Below are 17,629 nucleotides of genomic sequence, written 5' to 3'. Positions count from 1 at the left end.
CAGTGAAGCTCCGGTGTCAGTCCCTATCATCATTTTGATTAATTTTCCTGTTCTTGCTGTAGTTTGTTTGCAAGAACGACAAGTGCATTCCTTTCTGGTGGAAATGTGACACGGAGGACGATTGTGGCGACCGGTCGGACGAGCCAGCAGACTGCCGTAAGTGTTTGAGAAAGATAATTAGTAATCCTGCAACTACTTGCGAAGGGTTAAGTTTAACTCTAATGTCATTATAAAATTAAACATTCAGAAGGGGAGGGTCAAAATGTAAAAAAAAAAAGAAAAGAAAAAACATTGTGTAAGTTCAGTGTGCTCCTTATAAACTGTGACTCTTTCTTCCACGACAGCTGAATTCAAATGCAGGCCGGGGCAATTTCAGTGTGGAACAGGCATCTGTACCAACCCTGCCTACATCTGTGATGGAGACAATGACTGCCAGGACAACTCAGATGAGGCTAACTGTGGTATGTCTCTCTGTTTATATATGATTATTAATCTCCTATTTTGATAATCACCCAACCTAATTTTTTCTTAGATGTCTTCAACACTAAATCATTTTTTGATTAGTGATTTCTCTGTTTCTCTGCAGATATTCACGTTTGCCTGCCCAGCCAGTTTAAATGTTCCCACCCAAGCCGCTGCATCCCAGGCATCTTCCGCTGTAACGGCCAAGACAACTGCGGAGAGGGAGAGGACGAGAAGGACTGTCGTGAGTAGAACCTTCTTCCTTTTTTTTTTTTCTTGAACACAGTGCCCTTTCTGATACGCTGTTCTTTCACTTTGGTGTTAAATTTCCTCTGGCTAATTACAAATCTGTTATTCCTTCACATAGCTGAGGTCACTTGCGCCCCCACCCAGTTCCAGTGTGCCATCACCAAACGCTGCATACCTCGTGTCTGGGTGTGTGACCGCGACAACGATTGTGTGGATGGATCTGATGAACCCACCAACTGCAGTAGGACTCCTAGCTTTATTTTTTTACTTTTTTTATTCTTAGTCATCCCAATTAGCTCTGTATGTAACCACCTCCCCAAATGTTTCCCTCCCTCCAGCCCAGATGACCTGTGGTGTGGACGAGTTCCGATGCAAAGACTCTGGACGCTGCATCCCTGCTCGCTGGAAGTGTGATGGCGAGGATGACTGCGGTGATGCGTCAGATGAACCAAAAGAGGAGTGTGGTAAGAATCCTTCTCTCCTTTTTTTTTTTAAATTAGAAAAATGCACTGAAGAGTCGTTTGTGGCACTGACTCATTTCCAAATTGTGATGCCAGGATTTTCTGTTTTCATTTTATTAACAAAAACATTTTTCTGTACTTTGTTCAGCTGAGAGGACATGTGAGCCGTACCAGTTCAGATGTAAGAACAACCGTTGCGTACCGGGCCGCTGGCAGTGCGACTATGACAACGACTGTGGGGACAACTCAGATGAAGACAAGTGTAGTAGGTGTCACCTTGAGCTTGGAAACACCTTCATACTGTATACTGTCAGCATTTGTTATCTCACCTTGTCCAATGTCACTTACATTCTTGCCCATGCCACGTTCTTTGGTAACAGACTCACTTTGCTCCTTATTAAAGGTGCATATTACGTCATTTGTACATCACTAACATCCACTCCTTGTCATTTCTGATGCATCTTACCTCATATGATATTTGTTTCATTTCATACTGTCCTGTTGGCATGAGCCAGAGGTAAGTTACTCCACCTTCATATGAACTGCTTCCATATTCAGTATCACCTCTCTGCTGTGTTTTTTCTCCATACAATCCAACTGTGATCCCCAACCACCTGTGAGAGTTTGCAGGCTGAGCTCTAAATAGATTCGTTAACATTGTTGTACTATTTTTCTTTGCCACTAGATGCCACTGTATAACACCACTATTACCACAAGTATAACACATGTGGACATATATAAAACACCTAGATTTAATTTTATATTTGAAAAATAAATTAAAGTAACATTAACACTTATTGAGCTCCTTTCGCTCTCTCACACGACCTCCTCCGTGTCTACAATTTTCCATATGCTTGTTTCAACACTTGTCCTGTGTTCATGCTGTTGAAAGTGTTTGCCATTGTTGTCGTTACCATTAACCTTGTCTTTCTGCTTCTTCTGTAGTGCCTCGACAATGTTCAGAAAGCGAATTTGCCTGCACAAACGGTCGCTGTATCGCCGGGAGGTGGAAGTGTGACGGAGACCATGACTGTGCTGATGGATCTGATGAGGTGCAGAAACTTTATGTTTAGGTGTTTTTAGATGACCTTTAAAAAATGTTTAATACTATCTGAAAATACCAATAAATTGTACGTGTTTAGTATCAGTTTGTAAGTATAAAAGCTGATCCTCGGTCATCTGTGGGCTGTGATGTCTCTGCAGCATGGGTGTGATCTGAAGTGTGACAACGACCAGTTCCAGTGTAAGAACGGACACTGTATCCCCATCCGCTGGCGGTGTGATGCTGATCCTGACTGCATGGACGGCAGTGATGAGGAGAATTGTGGCAGTGCTGGTAAGAGTGTGCATTTGTCTGTATACACTGTTTTCAAATTTACTGTCTTTTTACTTTTTTAGTTTTTTTGTTTGTTTTGTTTTTAATGCATCTGCAAAATTACCCTATTTGAAAAAAAGAAAAAATAATAAAGAGACAGAAACAACCTGTGACTATGATTTGTCACACATTTGGCTTGTTGTGGCAAAACATCCAGATGATAATTGCTATGAAAATAATGTGTATCAAGTTTTATGCAAATACATATCAGTAATAAAAATCTCTTCTTCATCCCTCTTGTTTTTCTCAGCTGGACGTCACTGTCCTCAGGATGTGTTCCAGTGTAACAACACTTTGTGTAAACCCCTCGCCTGGAAGTGTGACGGCGAGGATGACTGTGGGGACAACTCTGACGAGAATCCTGAGGAGTGCAGTGAGTGCAGCCTTGTGAATCGTGCGCATCTTGAAATGCTCTCAGTCTTCAGCTTTTGTCCTGACCTATTTTTTTTTTTCTTTGTCCCTCTTGTCTTCTCTCTCTCTCTTGCTCACAGGGAGGTTCCAGTGTCCTCCCACCAGGGCCTTCCGCTGCCAAAACGACCGCGTATGCCTGCAGGTGTCAAAGAGATGTGACGGCGTCAATAACTGTGGCGACAACTCGGATGAACTGAACTGCCGTGAGTTGTGGACTCAAACAAATCGCTGTGAAAACCCCTGCCTCTTCAACTTTGATCCAGTAGATTGCTGACTTTTGTGTGGTGTTATAAATTTACAGAGGCCCCTCCAGCTGTTCCCACGTGCGAGAAGGATGAGTTCTTGTGTGCCAATGGCAGATGCATCAGCTCCACCCTGCGCTGTAACTTCTTTAACGACTGTGAAGATTACGGCTCTGATGAGATCAACTGCAAGACAGGTGCCTCTTGTTGAAGCTGATTTCTGTATTATAACCGGCCACAGATCTGAAGTCTCCAGTGTTTCAACTTTAAATGCATTAACTCATCTTTCACTTGTGGCATGCTCGCTTTCAGACACCAAGCTAAATGACTGTAGGAGTAACAGGACTCAGTGTGGTGACGGGGACGAAGCCCACTGTGTCACTAATGGCACGGACTCCTTCTGCTCCTGCAAACCAGGCTTCCAGAAGACAGGACACCACACCTGTGGAGGTACACATGCAGAAAACTCTGCATGCCTACACGTTGGAGGCAAGGAGCTGTTCTGTTTAACATCATTTTCCTTTGGCTCTTCATTTTTCAGATAAGAATGAGTGTCTGCAGTTTGGAGTCTGTTCCCACGTCTGTAACAACACCAAAGGCTCCTACAAATGCAGCTGCCACAAGTACTTCACCAGGATCAATGACACCTGCAAGGCTGACAGTGAGTGTTTCTGCTTTTTTGAACTGCCTTAATAATTATTAATTCAAAAGGCTATCCTTTTGACTTTTTCTCTTTTCCTTCCAGACATGAACAGCAGTCGACAGATTCTCTACATAGCCGACGACAACGAAATTCGCAGCCTGGACCCCGGCATGCCCAACTGGCGCTACGAACAGACCTTCCAAGGCGATGCCAGCGTGCGCATCGATGCAATGGACCTGCACATCAAGACCAACCGCATCTTCTGGACCAACTGGCACACAGGCCGCATCTCATCCTACGAGCTACCGGGGCCGCCCATGTCGTCATCCTCCGCCAACCCTCACCGTAACCGGCGGCAGAGCGAGGGCAGGATCACCAACCTGCAGGTAATGCTGGACAAATGTGCGCAGAAACACAAACTCACTATCACACCACTACAAACACATGAACATCCTGTATTTGCCTCTTTGCTCGTATTCAGATCAAGGAGCTGAAGATGCCTCGTGGTATAGCGGTGGACTGGGTGGCTGGTAATCTCTACTGGACTGACTCTGGTCGAGATGTAATCGAAGTGGCTCAGATGTCAGGCCAACACTGCAAGACCCTTGTCTCTGGCATGATAGATGAGCCCCACGCCATTGTAGTGGATCCACAAAGAGGGTTAGAGACACTTCCACACTCTTTGACACAATCATAGAAAATATAGGATTTCTGTCAAAGCTTTTTATGTTGTTGCATGTTCTATAATTGTGTATTCAAACTCTTTGTTTCCCCTCAGTACCATGTATTGGGCAGACTGGGGGAACCACCCTAAAATTGAGACTGCTTCCATGGATGGCACTCTGAGACAAACTCTAGTCCATGAGAACATCCAGTGGCCCACAGGTCAGTGCTGCGGTAGCACAACAACTTAACCCTGATTTATCCATGTTCTTTCCCAACAACATGCCCTACTCTATAGGTTGCTATGTTTCTCATTTACAAGGCTCTTCCATTCTTCCTCCACAGGTTTGGCTGTGGACTACTTCAACGAGCGTCTTTATTGGGCAGATGCTAAACTATCAGTCATCGGCAGCGTTCGTCTGGATGGCTCTGATCCCGTCATTGCTGTGTCCGGCATCAAAAACAGTTGAGTTGTTAGCACACTCAAAAAACAGTTTGAAACATGACTGTTCAGAAATCTGGCGTAATATGTGGCCCGCACATTTATTCCCTTCTGTTTTGTTTCCGATTTTCTCTCATTTCCAGACCTGCTTCATCCATTCAGCATTGATATCTTTGAGGATTACATTTATGGGGTCACATATATCAATAACTTTGTCTTCCGGGTCAACAAATTTGGCAAAGGCGCAATGGAGAATCTCACCACGGGCATCAACCACGCTACTGACATAGTTCTGTATCACCGTTACAAGCAGCCAGAGAGTAAGTGTAAAAGCATGGTGTTTCTTCAATTCTCACAGGTTTTGTCTGCACTTTAATCATAGACATTATAGGCCTAGAAAAATAAGAAATTTCAAGACTTTTATTTTTATACATGCCATGCGCATTTTCCTTACTGCATATCTTGTTTCTCTCTGCACCAGTGACAAACCCATGTGACAGGAAAAAGTGTGAGTGGCTGTGTCTGCTCAGTCCCAGTGGACCAGTGTGTACCTGTCCAAACAACTACGTGGCAGACAACGGCACGTGTGTGGAGAGACCGAGCCCTACGCAGTCACCATTCTGTAAGTGTGCGCACATACAATACACTTAAATACTCGCACAGATGGCTGAGTAGTAAACAGTTTAGTACATGGGTGGTTTTACATTCAGATTCTTTATACAAAGTGACAGTTCATCATGGAATTCCCCCTTCCGCAGCTCCCCCCTCAGGGCCCTGTGATATTCAGTGTCAGAACGGTGGAAGCTGCTTCCTCAACGCCCGTCAGGTGGCCAAGTGTCGCTGCCAGCCCAGCTACACTGGAGAAAGATGTGAGATCAACCAGTGCAGGGACTACTGCAAGAATGGAGGCACCTGCACTGCTTCTCATACAGGTAAGAACACAACAACTCATACATAATCACTGGTTTATTTTCTTTAGCACCACTAACAGGCCAAAATTTCCACTTATTCAGTGAAATATCTCTACATCTACTTGATAGATTGGCGCAAAACTGATGAATCCACTTGACTTTTTCTCCAGCGCCACCGTGAAACTTGACATTTGTGGTTTTGAGTGAAATGTCTCAACAAATATTGAACGGATTAAACCAATCGTGGGTGGGAAAGCCTAACCTTTCTAGAGTTTATTAGGTGGACATTTTTCTTTAAATGTCTCTTACTTAATAAAGTAAGTGGAAAAAAATGGCAAATGTCAAATTTCATGTGGAATTATAATACTGCTCTGGCAAGCAATTTAGGCCACTGATCGCAGCTGAGCAAACATGTTTTATTTGTTCTGAACATCATTAGTACAATTTCCACCCGTTCATTTGATGTCTGGGAGAGCTCTCTGGAGTATTCATTAGCAGCAGTAATCACAGGCCAAAAGGCTACAGCAGGGAAGGCATGTGTAAAAACGGTACATTTTCAGTTAAACTAAAGAAACTTGGGGAAAATCATATAATTCTAAATGCTGTAAGGGAACGAAGTGGTTGAGATGCATACAGCCTGTGTAAGAAATTGCAGTTTTATTTATGTATGTTTGTCTCCGATTTCCTTTTAACTCTTAATTCCTATTTTCCCTCGGTTGTAGGTGCTCCAACCTGCAGATGCCCTAAGGGCTTCACAGGGCCCACCTGCAACCGCCATACTTGTCAGGACTCCTGCCTGAATGGAGGGAACTGCTCGGTCAACTTGGGCAACCAGCCAACCTGTAGCTGCCCACCAGAGTACCGGGGAGACCAGTGCCAGTACAGTAAGTGGAAGCATATGTTGCTTCATTGTTTTAAAGGAATTCTACATGTAGATTGTGGATGGATTATAACATTTGTAGAATATTAAGCCTTCTGAAGTGCACTACTTAAAAAAAGCACTTGTCGAATTATCACACACTGTCAGAAAACAGTAAAAATAATCTTTTTATGAGGAAAACTCCACTACTAACCCAGTGGAAGAATATATGTCTCTGTGTCAGAGCTCTGCACCTCTTACAACTCTTCCCTCTCGTCCTCAGGTAAATGTGAAGGGTTCTGTCAGAATCATGGAACCTGCTTGGAAACCTCCAATGGCACCAAACTGTGCCAGTGTCCCACTCAGTACATCGGACACCAGTGCGAGCTGGACAAATGTCTGTTCTGCGGAACGGGCAAGTGTTTGACATCATCCTCAGGGGAGGTTTCCTGCAGGTGGGTAAACTGTGCAATGTAGACTCTGAACAAAATAAATAACATCTGTAAATATTTGTTAACATTTGTTTTGGACTGCTCAGTAAGAAGTGGGCAAGGTCAGACATCAGTCTATGCACACCACGCTCCTTCCAGGTTAGACTAGTTGTAAAGTGAGAGCACATGGCCAAAGTATGTGAATCTCCAAATATTTCATCTATATTTGATCATTCTAAAACCACAGGTATTAACACTGCTATACTAAGACTCTGAGGGGATATCATTTACAAACCTAATCGATTTTTATCCATGTGTGTGTAGCTGTCCCAACGGCCAGACCCAACCCAGCTGCTATTCCTGTTTGGACTACTGCACAAAGGGACTATGTACAGTTAACTCTCGCACACTGCTGCCTCAGTGCAAGTAAGATATGACACTAATAATATACTTTCTCTGTCTTTCAAACTCATATACAGCACATAGACACACACACTTTGTAACTCTGGCTCATTGTATGTCCAGGTGTCCCCCTGAATGGACAGGATACAGATGTGAAACTGCAGCTGCTTCTGTGGATTCTCCCTCTTCTAGTGGAAGTAAGTCATACAGTTCCCAACAGAGGGTCTTCTTAGTAAAACATGCACTTTGGTCCTGTTTGTTCACATTATTTGCTCGCTTACAGGTACTGCCCCCGTCGTCATCCCAGTGCTTCTTCTGCTGTTACTGGCGCTGCTGGTGGTTGGTGCCATCTTGTGGTACAAGAGGAGAATGCGCGGGTAGGTCCCAGTTTCAGAAACCTCTTAACTCAAACACAATTTTTCATCTGCTCCTCACACCTATGCTATCTAGCTTCTCTTTCCCTCTTACCTTTTGATAACCATCTATTTCCTGTCTCCCAGGTCTCTATGGCCGGGCAAATCTCGTTCTCAGTGCTCGCGGTAACTTTATAGGGTTACATAATTAACCTTAATCCTTAATCCTGTCCCCTCCCTTCCTTAATATCTAGTCAGATTGGCCATGCTTTTTGTTGGTCTATTTGTCCATTCTGTTGGTCAGTGGAGAAATCTGTCTGTTTGTCCTTGCCTGCCATCTCCTATTTGCCTTCATGGGGTTTCCAGGCCAGCAACACAGGGACCTACTGATTTTTATCTTAAATAGTTTTGCTGGTGATGCACAAACAATTAAACTGTCCCTCTTGCATCTCCATACCTTCCCTTGTTTACATGTGCAAATGTTGGGCTTACGCTATGTGCTTGTGTAGTAAAATATACCATTGTGCATCTATGAAAAATGTTTAAATGCTTGCAAACAGCTGAATATTTGCAATGCGAAAATCCAGCATTCTCCACAATAGACATGCTGCAGTATATTTTCTGGATTTGATCAAATGACCTTTTGGCCAGAAAAAGCTCATTTGACAACCTTTAATATATGTTGTCTTGGTTGTGTGGATTGTGTGTAGCTGGTGCTGAGTCAGTACCTGGTTTATGCCAAGTTATGATACTTTTCTAGCCACTCTGAATTTTTTAATTAAGGGTCTCTCCCAAAAGTAGTTAATCATCTTGTTTTGAACAAGGGTCTAAATCTATTTCTTATATGGTTAATGAGTTTGTTTTTGTCTGTCTGCAGTGCCAAGGGCTTCCAGCATCACCGAATGACAAACGGAGCTATGAATGTTGAAATTGGGAACCCTGCCTATAAGATCTATGAAGGAGACCCTGATGATGATGCTGGGGAGCTCCTGGATTCAGACTTTGCTTTGGACCCAGACAAGGTAACACAGATAAAAAGACTTCTTGTTTAAATTCATTCGGCCCAAATCACAATCAAACATATATTCTCACTTACATTTAGTGGTATTTGGCAATGAAAATAGTTTCATTTTTATCAGGCAAGGTTTTGTGATTTAATTTTCTGAAACATCTGTCACCACCACAATACATGGGAAGGAATGGAATTTCATTTGTGCTGTCATTTCTATGATAGAAAGTAGCTCCAATGAAAACTGTCCTGAGAGAGGCCTTTTGATTATTCAGATCATTTGGAAGACACAGTCAGGTTCTTGACCCCAGAAATGCACATACAGGTTTAGGCAGGAGCAGTGGATTGAATTTCCTGAAACAAAGAACCAGACCAGGCAGGCATACTATAGGACATAGTAAACACACAGGACATAACAAATCAAATATCAAACCAAAACTATCCACGTTGGTTCTGGTGGCAAGAGAGAAGATACTTTGTTTTTTTGTTATTTAGGTGAAGTTAAAAAATACAGTAATTGCTTATGTCACATTTAAAGAAATTCTGGCTTTCTCATGGCATTTGAATCACCATGTAATTTTCTGTGCTCTACAGCCCACCAACTTCACCAACCCAGTGTATGCCACCCTATACATGGGTGCCCACAACAGCCGCAACTCTCTGGCCAGCACAGATGAAAAGAAGGAGCTCCTCTCCCAGGGCGATGAGGACATGAGTGACCCGCTAGCATAGAGCTCAGCATGGAGTGAACTCTGCCAACATTGCCCTGCCCAACCCAGTGCTGAGCCAACAAGCTCTCTCATCTTATGCCTTTACCAACTGAAAAGAAAAGCAACAAAAAAAAGCAAGAACACTGTATAAAATGTATAAAATGAAGGACTACTTTTTTAAGTGATTGCAGTATTATATTTTGTTCTTTGACAAAAAAAAATCCTCTGGTGATGAAAAAGGAACCATTTTATAGACATTTATTCAGTTCTTCTTTTTAATTTTGCTCACCTCCTCCTCACAACTCTCCCTCCCCTCTCACGTATATAGCCACTACCTCTGTGCAAATGTAAAAGATAGAGTGATACAAATGGCCGTGGAACAATTTTAATTTTTTATTTTTGTATGAATTGTATAGGGGAAAAAAAGAATATTGTTCCATCCTAGAAAAGTTGCTAAGTCTTTGTTGTTCATGAAAGAGAGAAATGTCAGTGCTCACTTTGAATGCTTCCTGGATGCTGGGTTCGGCTCAGTCTTTGACATAATGTGTATATGTAAGTTTGCTGCTGGAGGTCTAAAGGGAGAAATGAGAGGTTGTTTAACTGCACATGTACACATGGAGGACTCAGCATCGCAGACAGTGTCTGTTGTGTTGTCTCAAAGAACTACATTCAAGTGATTGTCCTTTACCTCCTTGCACAGACTAAAGTTATATATATATATTTGCATATATATAAACCTATTAACAAAGTGTCTTGAAAATATACCCAGGAATACAAACATCAGTAACAAATAGCAGTCTGTACTTTTTAACAGTTTTTTTTTTTTTAAGTCATTGTATAATTGACATACTTTCTGTCAGTAATGAATGAGTCAGTGGCAGCGTGTGAGTGTGCTGGATGAAGATGATTGTAATAAAGTCCACATTCCAGGATGAAAAGTCTGGGATGGATATCTGTGGCCTTGGTTTAGCCTACTGCAGGACACTCTGGACAGAAGCCGGATTATGCTCTGAAACTGTTCTAGAAAGTTCTTTTTTTGGGAGTGATGGCGAGCTTCTGTGAATTTCCGGTCATCACTGAAAAACAATCTGCGACAAATAATTAGCTGAGAATGGTAACATTTAACTTTTGTTCCTTGTCTTTTGATTGTAAATGTACTTTAAGGAAAGGCCAGGGAGACCGTTTGATGGTACGTATTTCTGTGGGAGACTGAGGTTTTTTTTTTTCCCCCTTTCTTTTTTTTTTTTTTGGTATGGTATGTTATTACATGGACATGTAATTTAGGTTAATGCTCATTGTTAAGTGCATTCCCAGGAAGGAGAGTGATCAGCTTCCTGATAAGCATTCCTTTGTTAATTCCTTTGCCTTGCTGCTAACGCTAACCATCTGCCTGTCTTGCCAGCCTGGTTTTTAGTCTTTAAAGTGTTGCTCTCTGTGTGTCACTGCGCACCACGCTGCTTTTAACTGAGCTTCTTCTCAGCCATACCTGCCATATCACTCTGCATGGTGCTCTCACACACCCATCCTAGAGGAAACGCTCTGGCTTTGCCCCTCACTTGTCAACAGTATTCATAATTTTTTTTTTTTTTTAAAACATCCTGCTCCTGTTAGATTTTCACCCAACCATGTAAATTAGAACAATCATTTTTCAGTTGGAGAAATTGTTTTGGTGGCAAAAAACCCACATGGATATTTGTGGTTCTGATTGTTTTGTTATGATTCTATTTCTTTTTGATATAAGAAATTAAATGGATTTTTATAGTAGAAATGTATGGTGCCTCTGTCGGTCATTTGGAGAGTGAAAAAAGCAATTACTCATTATTTCTTGCTGGAGTACTTCAAAAATTATCATCCACTATCCTAAAAAGTAAAAAAATAATATAATAATAAAACATGTAGTAAGCAGTTGTTTGAATGTTGCTTAATCAAAGAAAGACCACCAGCCTTTGCTTACACATGCCTGCACCACAACACAATGACATTTCACAAAACACCAAAATTTCACAAAATAACATTTTTTTAAGAGACAATTTTGAAGTTAAAGACCAAATGCTAATAGTCAAAGGCTTGAACTGTTAAGCATCAGATCAAATAGCGCCTGCTTGGTAATCCAGAAGTCCAACACCCAAAGTGAGGACAGAAAAAAGTTCAGAGCAAAAATCCTAATGCCAAGGGGCTGGTGGCCTGGTGGATTTGTTACTGGCTGAAAGGCACTGGCAGCACTGCATCTAAGGTCCAAATCCCATCTGCTACCAATACCTGGAGCAAAGGAAGAGACCCCACTGGCCCCCACTAGAGAGTTGAGAGTGAGGGTTAATGGCATGGGAAAAGACCTGATCTCAGAGAGGCCTCCAGATAATTCACAAACAGCTTTACATCAACTGTCCAACACAGAACACTGACATTAAATTGTTTATGCTCAGTGTTTGACCTTCAGTCTAAATAGTCCATAATTTGTCAAAAAATAAACTTAACCCATTAATGAAGATTATTTACATAGTTCATGTGAGAACAATTCAAACAAAAGCTAAAAGCTGTACCCCTAACCCTAACCTATTGCTAAAAGTGGCTAAAAAAAAACAAAAACAACTGACCTTAACCCAAACCTCTGGCTAAAAATTTTCATACAATATTACAGACTGCCAAAATATTCAGTGTTCAGAAGTATTTATTTGAGTAAGAGTAAGATAATCTTTTATTAGTCCCACAGAAGGGAAATTCAGTGTTGCAGCAGCAAAAATATAAAAAGGCATGATATATAAAACAACATAATATATAAAAATTATAAACAATATTAACAGTATAAACAGGACTGTGTACACAGTAATAGATTGGATTTGAGTACTGATGTTGTTTTGAAGGGAAAAAACTGAGTAACAAAAGCTTTAAATCCCTGTCAGTGGGCAGTAGCATAAATTACCTGCAAAACCTTTAATGCATGGTAATTAGCTTCCTCTGTGCCCACTGCCTGTTTCTCTCCCAGTGACTCTTAATTTGTCTCTCCTGCCAAAGTGTATCAAAAATTATTCAGTGAAACTATATGAACCTTCTTTATTTCATCCTTGTGTTTGAATCTTTGATAATATGTCTTGTAAATGTCCCAATAGTGCATAAACATAAGACATAATATAATAATAATAAAAATATTATATATTAAAATACCATAATTATGCCTGGTTTGTGCCATTAATTTGAGTCTCTGGGTTCCACAGTAAATACCAATGAATATATATCTCAGCACAGGGACATAATGCTGATCCAGGAATTTATAACCCATCCAGGAATGATCTTCTGTTGGACTCCACAGGTGAAGCTGTCGCTGTGTCTCCTCTCCACAGTCACTCTGTTGCAGACAGTATAGAGGTCATTAGGACCTCTGTCTCTGTAGGTTAACACCTCAGGCTCTGGAAACCAGCCTTTAGACTCAATATAAAACCACTCTACTGCTGACTGTCAATACTCACTATGACAAGTGAAGAAACAGAATCTGGTTATGAAAGAGAAGGAAGCCACCTATTACTTTTTGAAATTAGACTAAATTGTGATAGTCATGCCTCCAGTTATAAGTCAGACAAGCCTACCTATTCAGTCCTTTGATTTTAGAGACAGGGCCCTCCTTTCTCTTCTATCCCAACCTGTTAATGTAAGTTACTTATCAGTACACAATGTCAGAGATGGAGGAAATAGATCTGCTGATGATCCATAACTCTGCCTTATTATGTTTGGACCTTGTGAAGATATTGAAATTAAAATCAGAGGACAGATAAAAACTCTATTACAGCACTGGTTAGAACCATTAGGACTGATGAGGCAAGTTTAGCCAACAGACTAAAGCCATATGTAAAACTCTATTTGGGCATTTTGCACTTGGGTTCACTGGGGACCATAACTATAAGTTGTTTTAGACATTCAATTCAATTTTATTTATATAGCACCATATCACAACAAAAGTCATCTCAAGGCACTTTTCATATAGAGCAGGTCTAGACCATACTCTTTAAAATAGGTATTTACATTCTATCAATGACTAGGGCTAGGTATCTTAACAGGTTCAACCAGTGATTTTATCAGCATTTAAACCGCTACTGTATGTAAACTTTTTCACAGTGCACACACACTTTACTCTATTCTACAGGATAAGTAAGGACAGTGCTAAATGAACTGAGTCAAAATACCTAAATTACACACAAAATCTATGTTGTGGTGAAATGCAATTACTTTGTGCACTCCTCCCATTAATTCATCCTTGCCATTTAAGCTGCTCAGCTTCCACCAGCACACAGGACTAAAGAACTGCAGAGAAAAAAATTTAATAGATTAAGTGACCTCATTAAAGACGCAGCTAATCACCTACATGCCATTCTGTTTTGAAGACTGAAAACTCAACAACTTGTTCACATTTGTTTATCTACTATACAACTACTGTGAATTTGAATTTCACAAAGGCTATGTCAGAGCAAACAAGTGTTGCGTTTTGTTGCCATTAGCATGATTAAAAAAAAAAAAAAAAAAAAAAAAAAAAATGAACCAGGCAAACCAAACAAATTAAGAAGCAAGCAATGATTTTACTTGATATCCAACACAGGAGCATACATGTACTTCAGATACCAATACACATTTCAAATGGAATCATAGTACATTTTCTATGGGCTGAATACCCACTTCAGAGAATCATCATACAAATACAATATATAAATACAGTTACAGAATGTCCTTCTCCCAATCATGTTGTGGTTGCATTTTCCCCAGATGGGTGTCCAGTTTGTGTTGTGTCAAGTAGTGGCAAGTCTGATGGCAAAAAAGAGCCTCCTAAGCACTTTGAGGGACGTGGTTTGATGATTCCGTTGCTGGTTAGGTGGTACACAGTTTGTGCAAACGTTTGCAGGACTTGGGTTCCAAGAAGATGCATCTTGTCAGGTTTACATTGTTCATTAATGGCCATAGTTTGTGTTTAGTCAGCTGAGTTGTGCAATGTTGGCATGCTACGTTGCAGAGAGGTTTGCAGACTTGCGGGGGCTGGAGATCAGGAGGTCAAGGCAGTGTGCAGGGCTTGGTGAGCTTATGTGAAGCCACAACAATCAAAGCTTCCTGAGGGTTGGATATCTGACAGAAAGAAAAAAAAAATTTGTAGATAGCAAACAAAGAATACAAAAGAAGTGGATAATATATCTGAGAAAACACACCTGAAGACGTCATGTGGCACACACTCATCATCAAGGAGGGTTCAGTACAGCCTGATCATCCTCTTCTTCCAGTCCAGGACAACTCTGGGGCACAGCCTGCCTCACTTTTTCTGGGGTCACAGGAAACTGCTGAACCGACTGGAACCTCTGTCACCATATGGGGCTTGGGCATCCTCCAACTATTCATCCAAAACATTACAATGAGATGTATTCTTGTTCCTGTAATTTATCTAACAATGCCTGGCCAAGTATTAAGTCTTGTATTAGGAAGCTTGTTTCAAAGATTGGTGCCAATTAGTGTCTGATGTAAATTAACAGGACTCCGACAGGGCTGAATTGTCAGAGCTAAATAACAGTGTGAGTGCCACAGCTGGCCTTTTTGCTACACAAGGGATTTTGGTGTCAGGAATTCCCTGATAATACTAGAGAAAACTCCCTGATGTCCTCTCCCTGGGTGATGCTGGGCCAAATACTTAAGATTACAACATAGCTGGTTTTTCATATGACATTACCTAGCTCCTGAATCTAGATGCCCTTAGGCTCAATGCATCTAGGTTTGTCACTTGGATGACGACAAAAAAAAAAAAAAAAAAAAAAAAAAAAAAAAGCATTTAATCCTTTGATTTCACACTTTGTTTGACTATTTAATTTGTTATTCAACATGTCTGTCTATAGGCCCAAAACAGAGCTGGCAACCTGCTAAGATGACTAAGCAGGATTTGATGCATCTGAACTACATACTGGATGGCTGGATAGCATCTGAAACTCCCTCCCGCCCACATCTTTCCAACATCAACTAACAGGTGCCTGAGTTGCCCATCATCTGTAGCTTTCCAGAATCAACAATCTGACTGACTTGCGTCACGTCGTGACTGGCCAGCTCAGAGAGTCATTCAGGACAAAGCTTAATCCAGTGCTTTGATTTGCTATACAGGAAACAGCTATCACCTAGCTGTCTAGACAAAGTTCACCCCCAGCTCCCAATTCTGCAGCCTCCCCAAAGTTCCTCTCTCTACATCAACTCTCATGTGGCTGCACATCAAACAATCCCACTGCATTTTCCCCAGGTCTCCTTTTCTCATCATGCAGCTTTCCAACATTCAACTGCTGCTGTTGCCACATCTGCAAAGGGAGCAGTTTCCTAACTTGGCATTGCTTTCACATGTTTGGTAGGATTTGAATTGCCAGACCTTGATACACCCAAATTCTTCAGACTCACACCATCCACTAGTGGTAATGTTAAATATGCTTTCTGGCTGAAATTTTGAGTCTTGGAGTAAGCTCATAATAGTACACCATGGCCAGCTGATTCAAAAAACCAGAGGGATCCTTGTCTGGTTTTGGAAACTGCACAACCACAGCACACAACCCAGTAGGGGTCTATAGTCTATATGCTTACTCATAGGGCTAGATTTTTTTCCAATTCCTAAAATAACTCCAAGTTGCTTATCCACTACAAGTGCAGCTTGTAGACAGAATCAGAATCAGCAACGAGGTCTAAATTTACAATAATTTTACTTACAGCGCAGACTTCCTCACACACAGAGAAGAAGGGGAAGGAAAAAAGCCTTGCCTTCTTATGTGATATGAGTCGACTGTTTACCTTGTTCTCTGTAGTGTTAAGATGTCCTAGCTCATTCCTGGTTGTGATCTCACCTTGGTATTGCCAGGGCAGTCTTTCAGAATTAGTTCTGAAGACGTGCTGTCCAACCATGTCAGAAATCGAATTTATAGACAGTGACTTAAGGTCAGTGTGAAGAGGAGTCTGTTGAACCATTTGGACTAATCAGAGTCAAGCACCCCAAGTTGATTGCTTTGTCAACGGTCTACTGCTATATTCTACCAAACATGTAAAAACAATGGCAAATTTGGAAATCACACCCTTTACAGGTGTGCCAATAGCAGCAGTGAATGTTGAAAAGCCAGATGAAGAGAAGAGGAGACCCAAGTACCGTGAAGTGAGATTGTTTACATGCAGCCAAACAAGAATTAATGTAGACAGAGAGACCTTAGGTTGGATACAGAATCAGAAGTGAGGAGGAATGTTGTATAGACAACCAGGTGATAGCTGCATCCTGTGCAACATACCAGGACACTGGATTAAGCCTCATCCTGAATGACTCTCCATGTTGGCCGATCATGGCATGAAGCGTGTCCATCAGACTGTCAATTCTGCAAGGTTACAGACAAGGGGTAACACAGCTACCGGTTAGCTGATGTTGGAAAGGTGAGGGCGGAGAGTGTTTCAGATGTCATCAAGCCATCCAACATGTAGTTCAGATGTATCAAATCTTACTTAGTCATCTTAGCAGGTTATCAACCACGTGTCTTGGACCTGCAGAAAGACAATGATATGCAAATTGGTTAAATAAAAAAGACAAAATAATCAAACACTATATAGTTAAGTGCAAGATTTTCACTATCCAAGTGACAAAGTTGCTGACAAAATTATAATAAGGGACAAAAGAAATCATAAAAATAAATTTTCCACAATGGAAATCTTACTTCATACCAGCTGTCACTCATTTAACACTACAGCTGTCTCCTGTAAATATCTCCTCCCACATTAACAATGGCAATACTTCGTCTACCACAAGTACTCTCCCTGCAGCATCTGGCTCTAATTACAAACAAAGTCTTAGAGTTCTAGTTCTATCCTATGTGTTTGCCTGAAGACAACACCTCGGGAATTCATCCCACAGTACTGAGTTTCTAATTCAAGTATGTCAATACCAGGTAACTGAGTAGGAGCAAAGTGTAAAATATGGTGACAAGTTTGTACACTTGACACATCAGTTTGGTTTTCATAGCCATCATTGCTGT

At 41.3% G+C, this 17,629-nt stretch overlaps 1 protein-coding gene and 1 long non-coding RNA gene across 2 annotated transcripts in view; one reads left to right on the top strand and one right to left on the bottom strand.

The window, feature by feature from the left end:
- LOC108876439 (low-density lipoprotein receptor-related protein 1-like) overlaps positions 1 to 11,391 on the top strand; it is an 84,326-nt gene extending 72,935 nt beyond the window's left edge. The window contains 27 exon segments of the mRNA XM_051071210.1: positions 63 to 156; positions 345 to 461; positions 587 to 706; positions 830 to 952; positions 1,050 to 1,175; positions 1,321 to 1,437; positions 2,118 to 2,224; positions 2,376 to 2,508; positions 2,798 to 2,920; positions 3,039 to 3,161; positions 3,260 to 3,397; positions 3,513 to 3,650; positions 3,742 to 3,861; positions 3,946 to 4,229; positions 4,325 to 4,503; positions 4,622 to 4,728; positions 4,852 to 4,971; positions 5,092 to 5,268; positions 5,430 to 5,570; positions 5,707 to 5,880; positions 6,582 to 6,743; positions 7,002 to 7,173; positions 7,474 to 7,575; positions 7,675 to 7,748; positions 7,835 to 7,928; positions 8,782 to 8,926; positions 9,508 to 11,391. Of these exon segments, the coding sequence (XP_050927167.1) occupies positions 63 to 156; positions 345 to 461; positions 587 to 706; positions 830 to 952; positions 1,050 to 1,175; positions 1,321 to 1,437; positions 2,118 to 2,224; positions 2,376 to 2,508; positions 2,798 to 2,920; positions 3,039 to 3,161; positions 3,260 to 3,397; positions 3,513 to 3,650; positions 3,742 to 3,861; positions 3,946 to 4,229; positions 4,325 to 4,503; positions 4,622 to 4,728; positions 4,852 to 4,971; positions 5,092 to 5,268; positions 5,430 to 5,570; positions 5,707 to 5,880; positions 6,582 to 6,743; positions 7,002 to 7,173; positions 7,474 to 7,575; positions 7,675 to 7,748; positions 7,835 to 7,928; positions 8,782 to 8,926; positions 9,508 to 9,645 (3,648 nt within the window). The 3' untranslated portion in view covers positions 9,646 to 11,391.
- Positions 11,392 to 14,168: 2,777 nt separating this feature from the next.
- LOC108876438 (uncharacterized) lies at positions 14,169 to 15,564 on the bottom strand. Its single transcript, XR_001959992.2, has 2 exons — positions 14,807 to 15,564; positions 14,169 to 14,726 (listed from the first exon to the last, which is right to left on the bottom strand). It is a non-coding gene; the product is annotated as an uncharacterized LOC108876438 (long non-coding RNA).
- Between the last annotated feature and the right edge of the window lie 2,065 nt (positions 15,565 to 17,629).

Source organism: Lates calcarifer, linkage group LG6 (assembly GCF_001640805.2).
Source record: "Lates calcarifer isolate ASB-BC8 linkage group LG6, TLL_Latcal_v3, whole genome shotgun sequence".
NCBI lineage: Eukaryota > Metazoa > Chordata > Actinopteri > Centropomidae > Lates > Lates calcarifer.
Note: the sequence above shows the minus strand (reverse complement) of the source record. Positions and strands in the feature narration are given on the sequence as shown.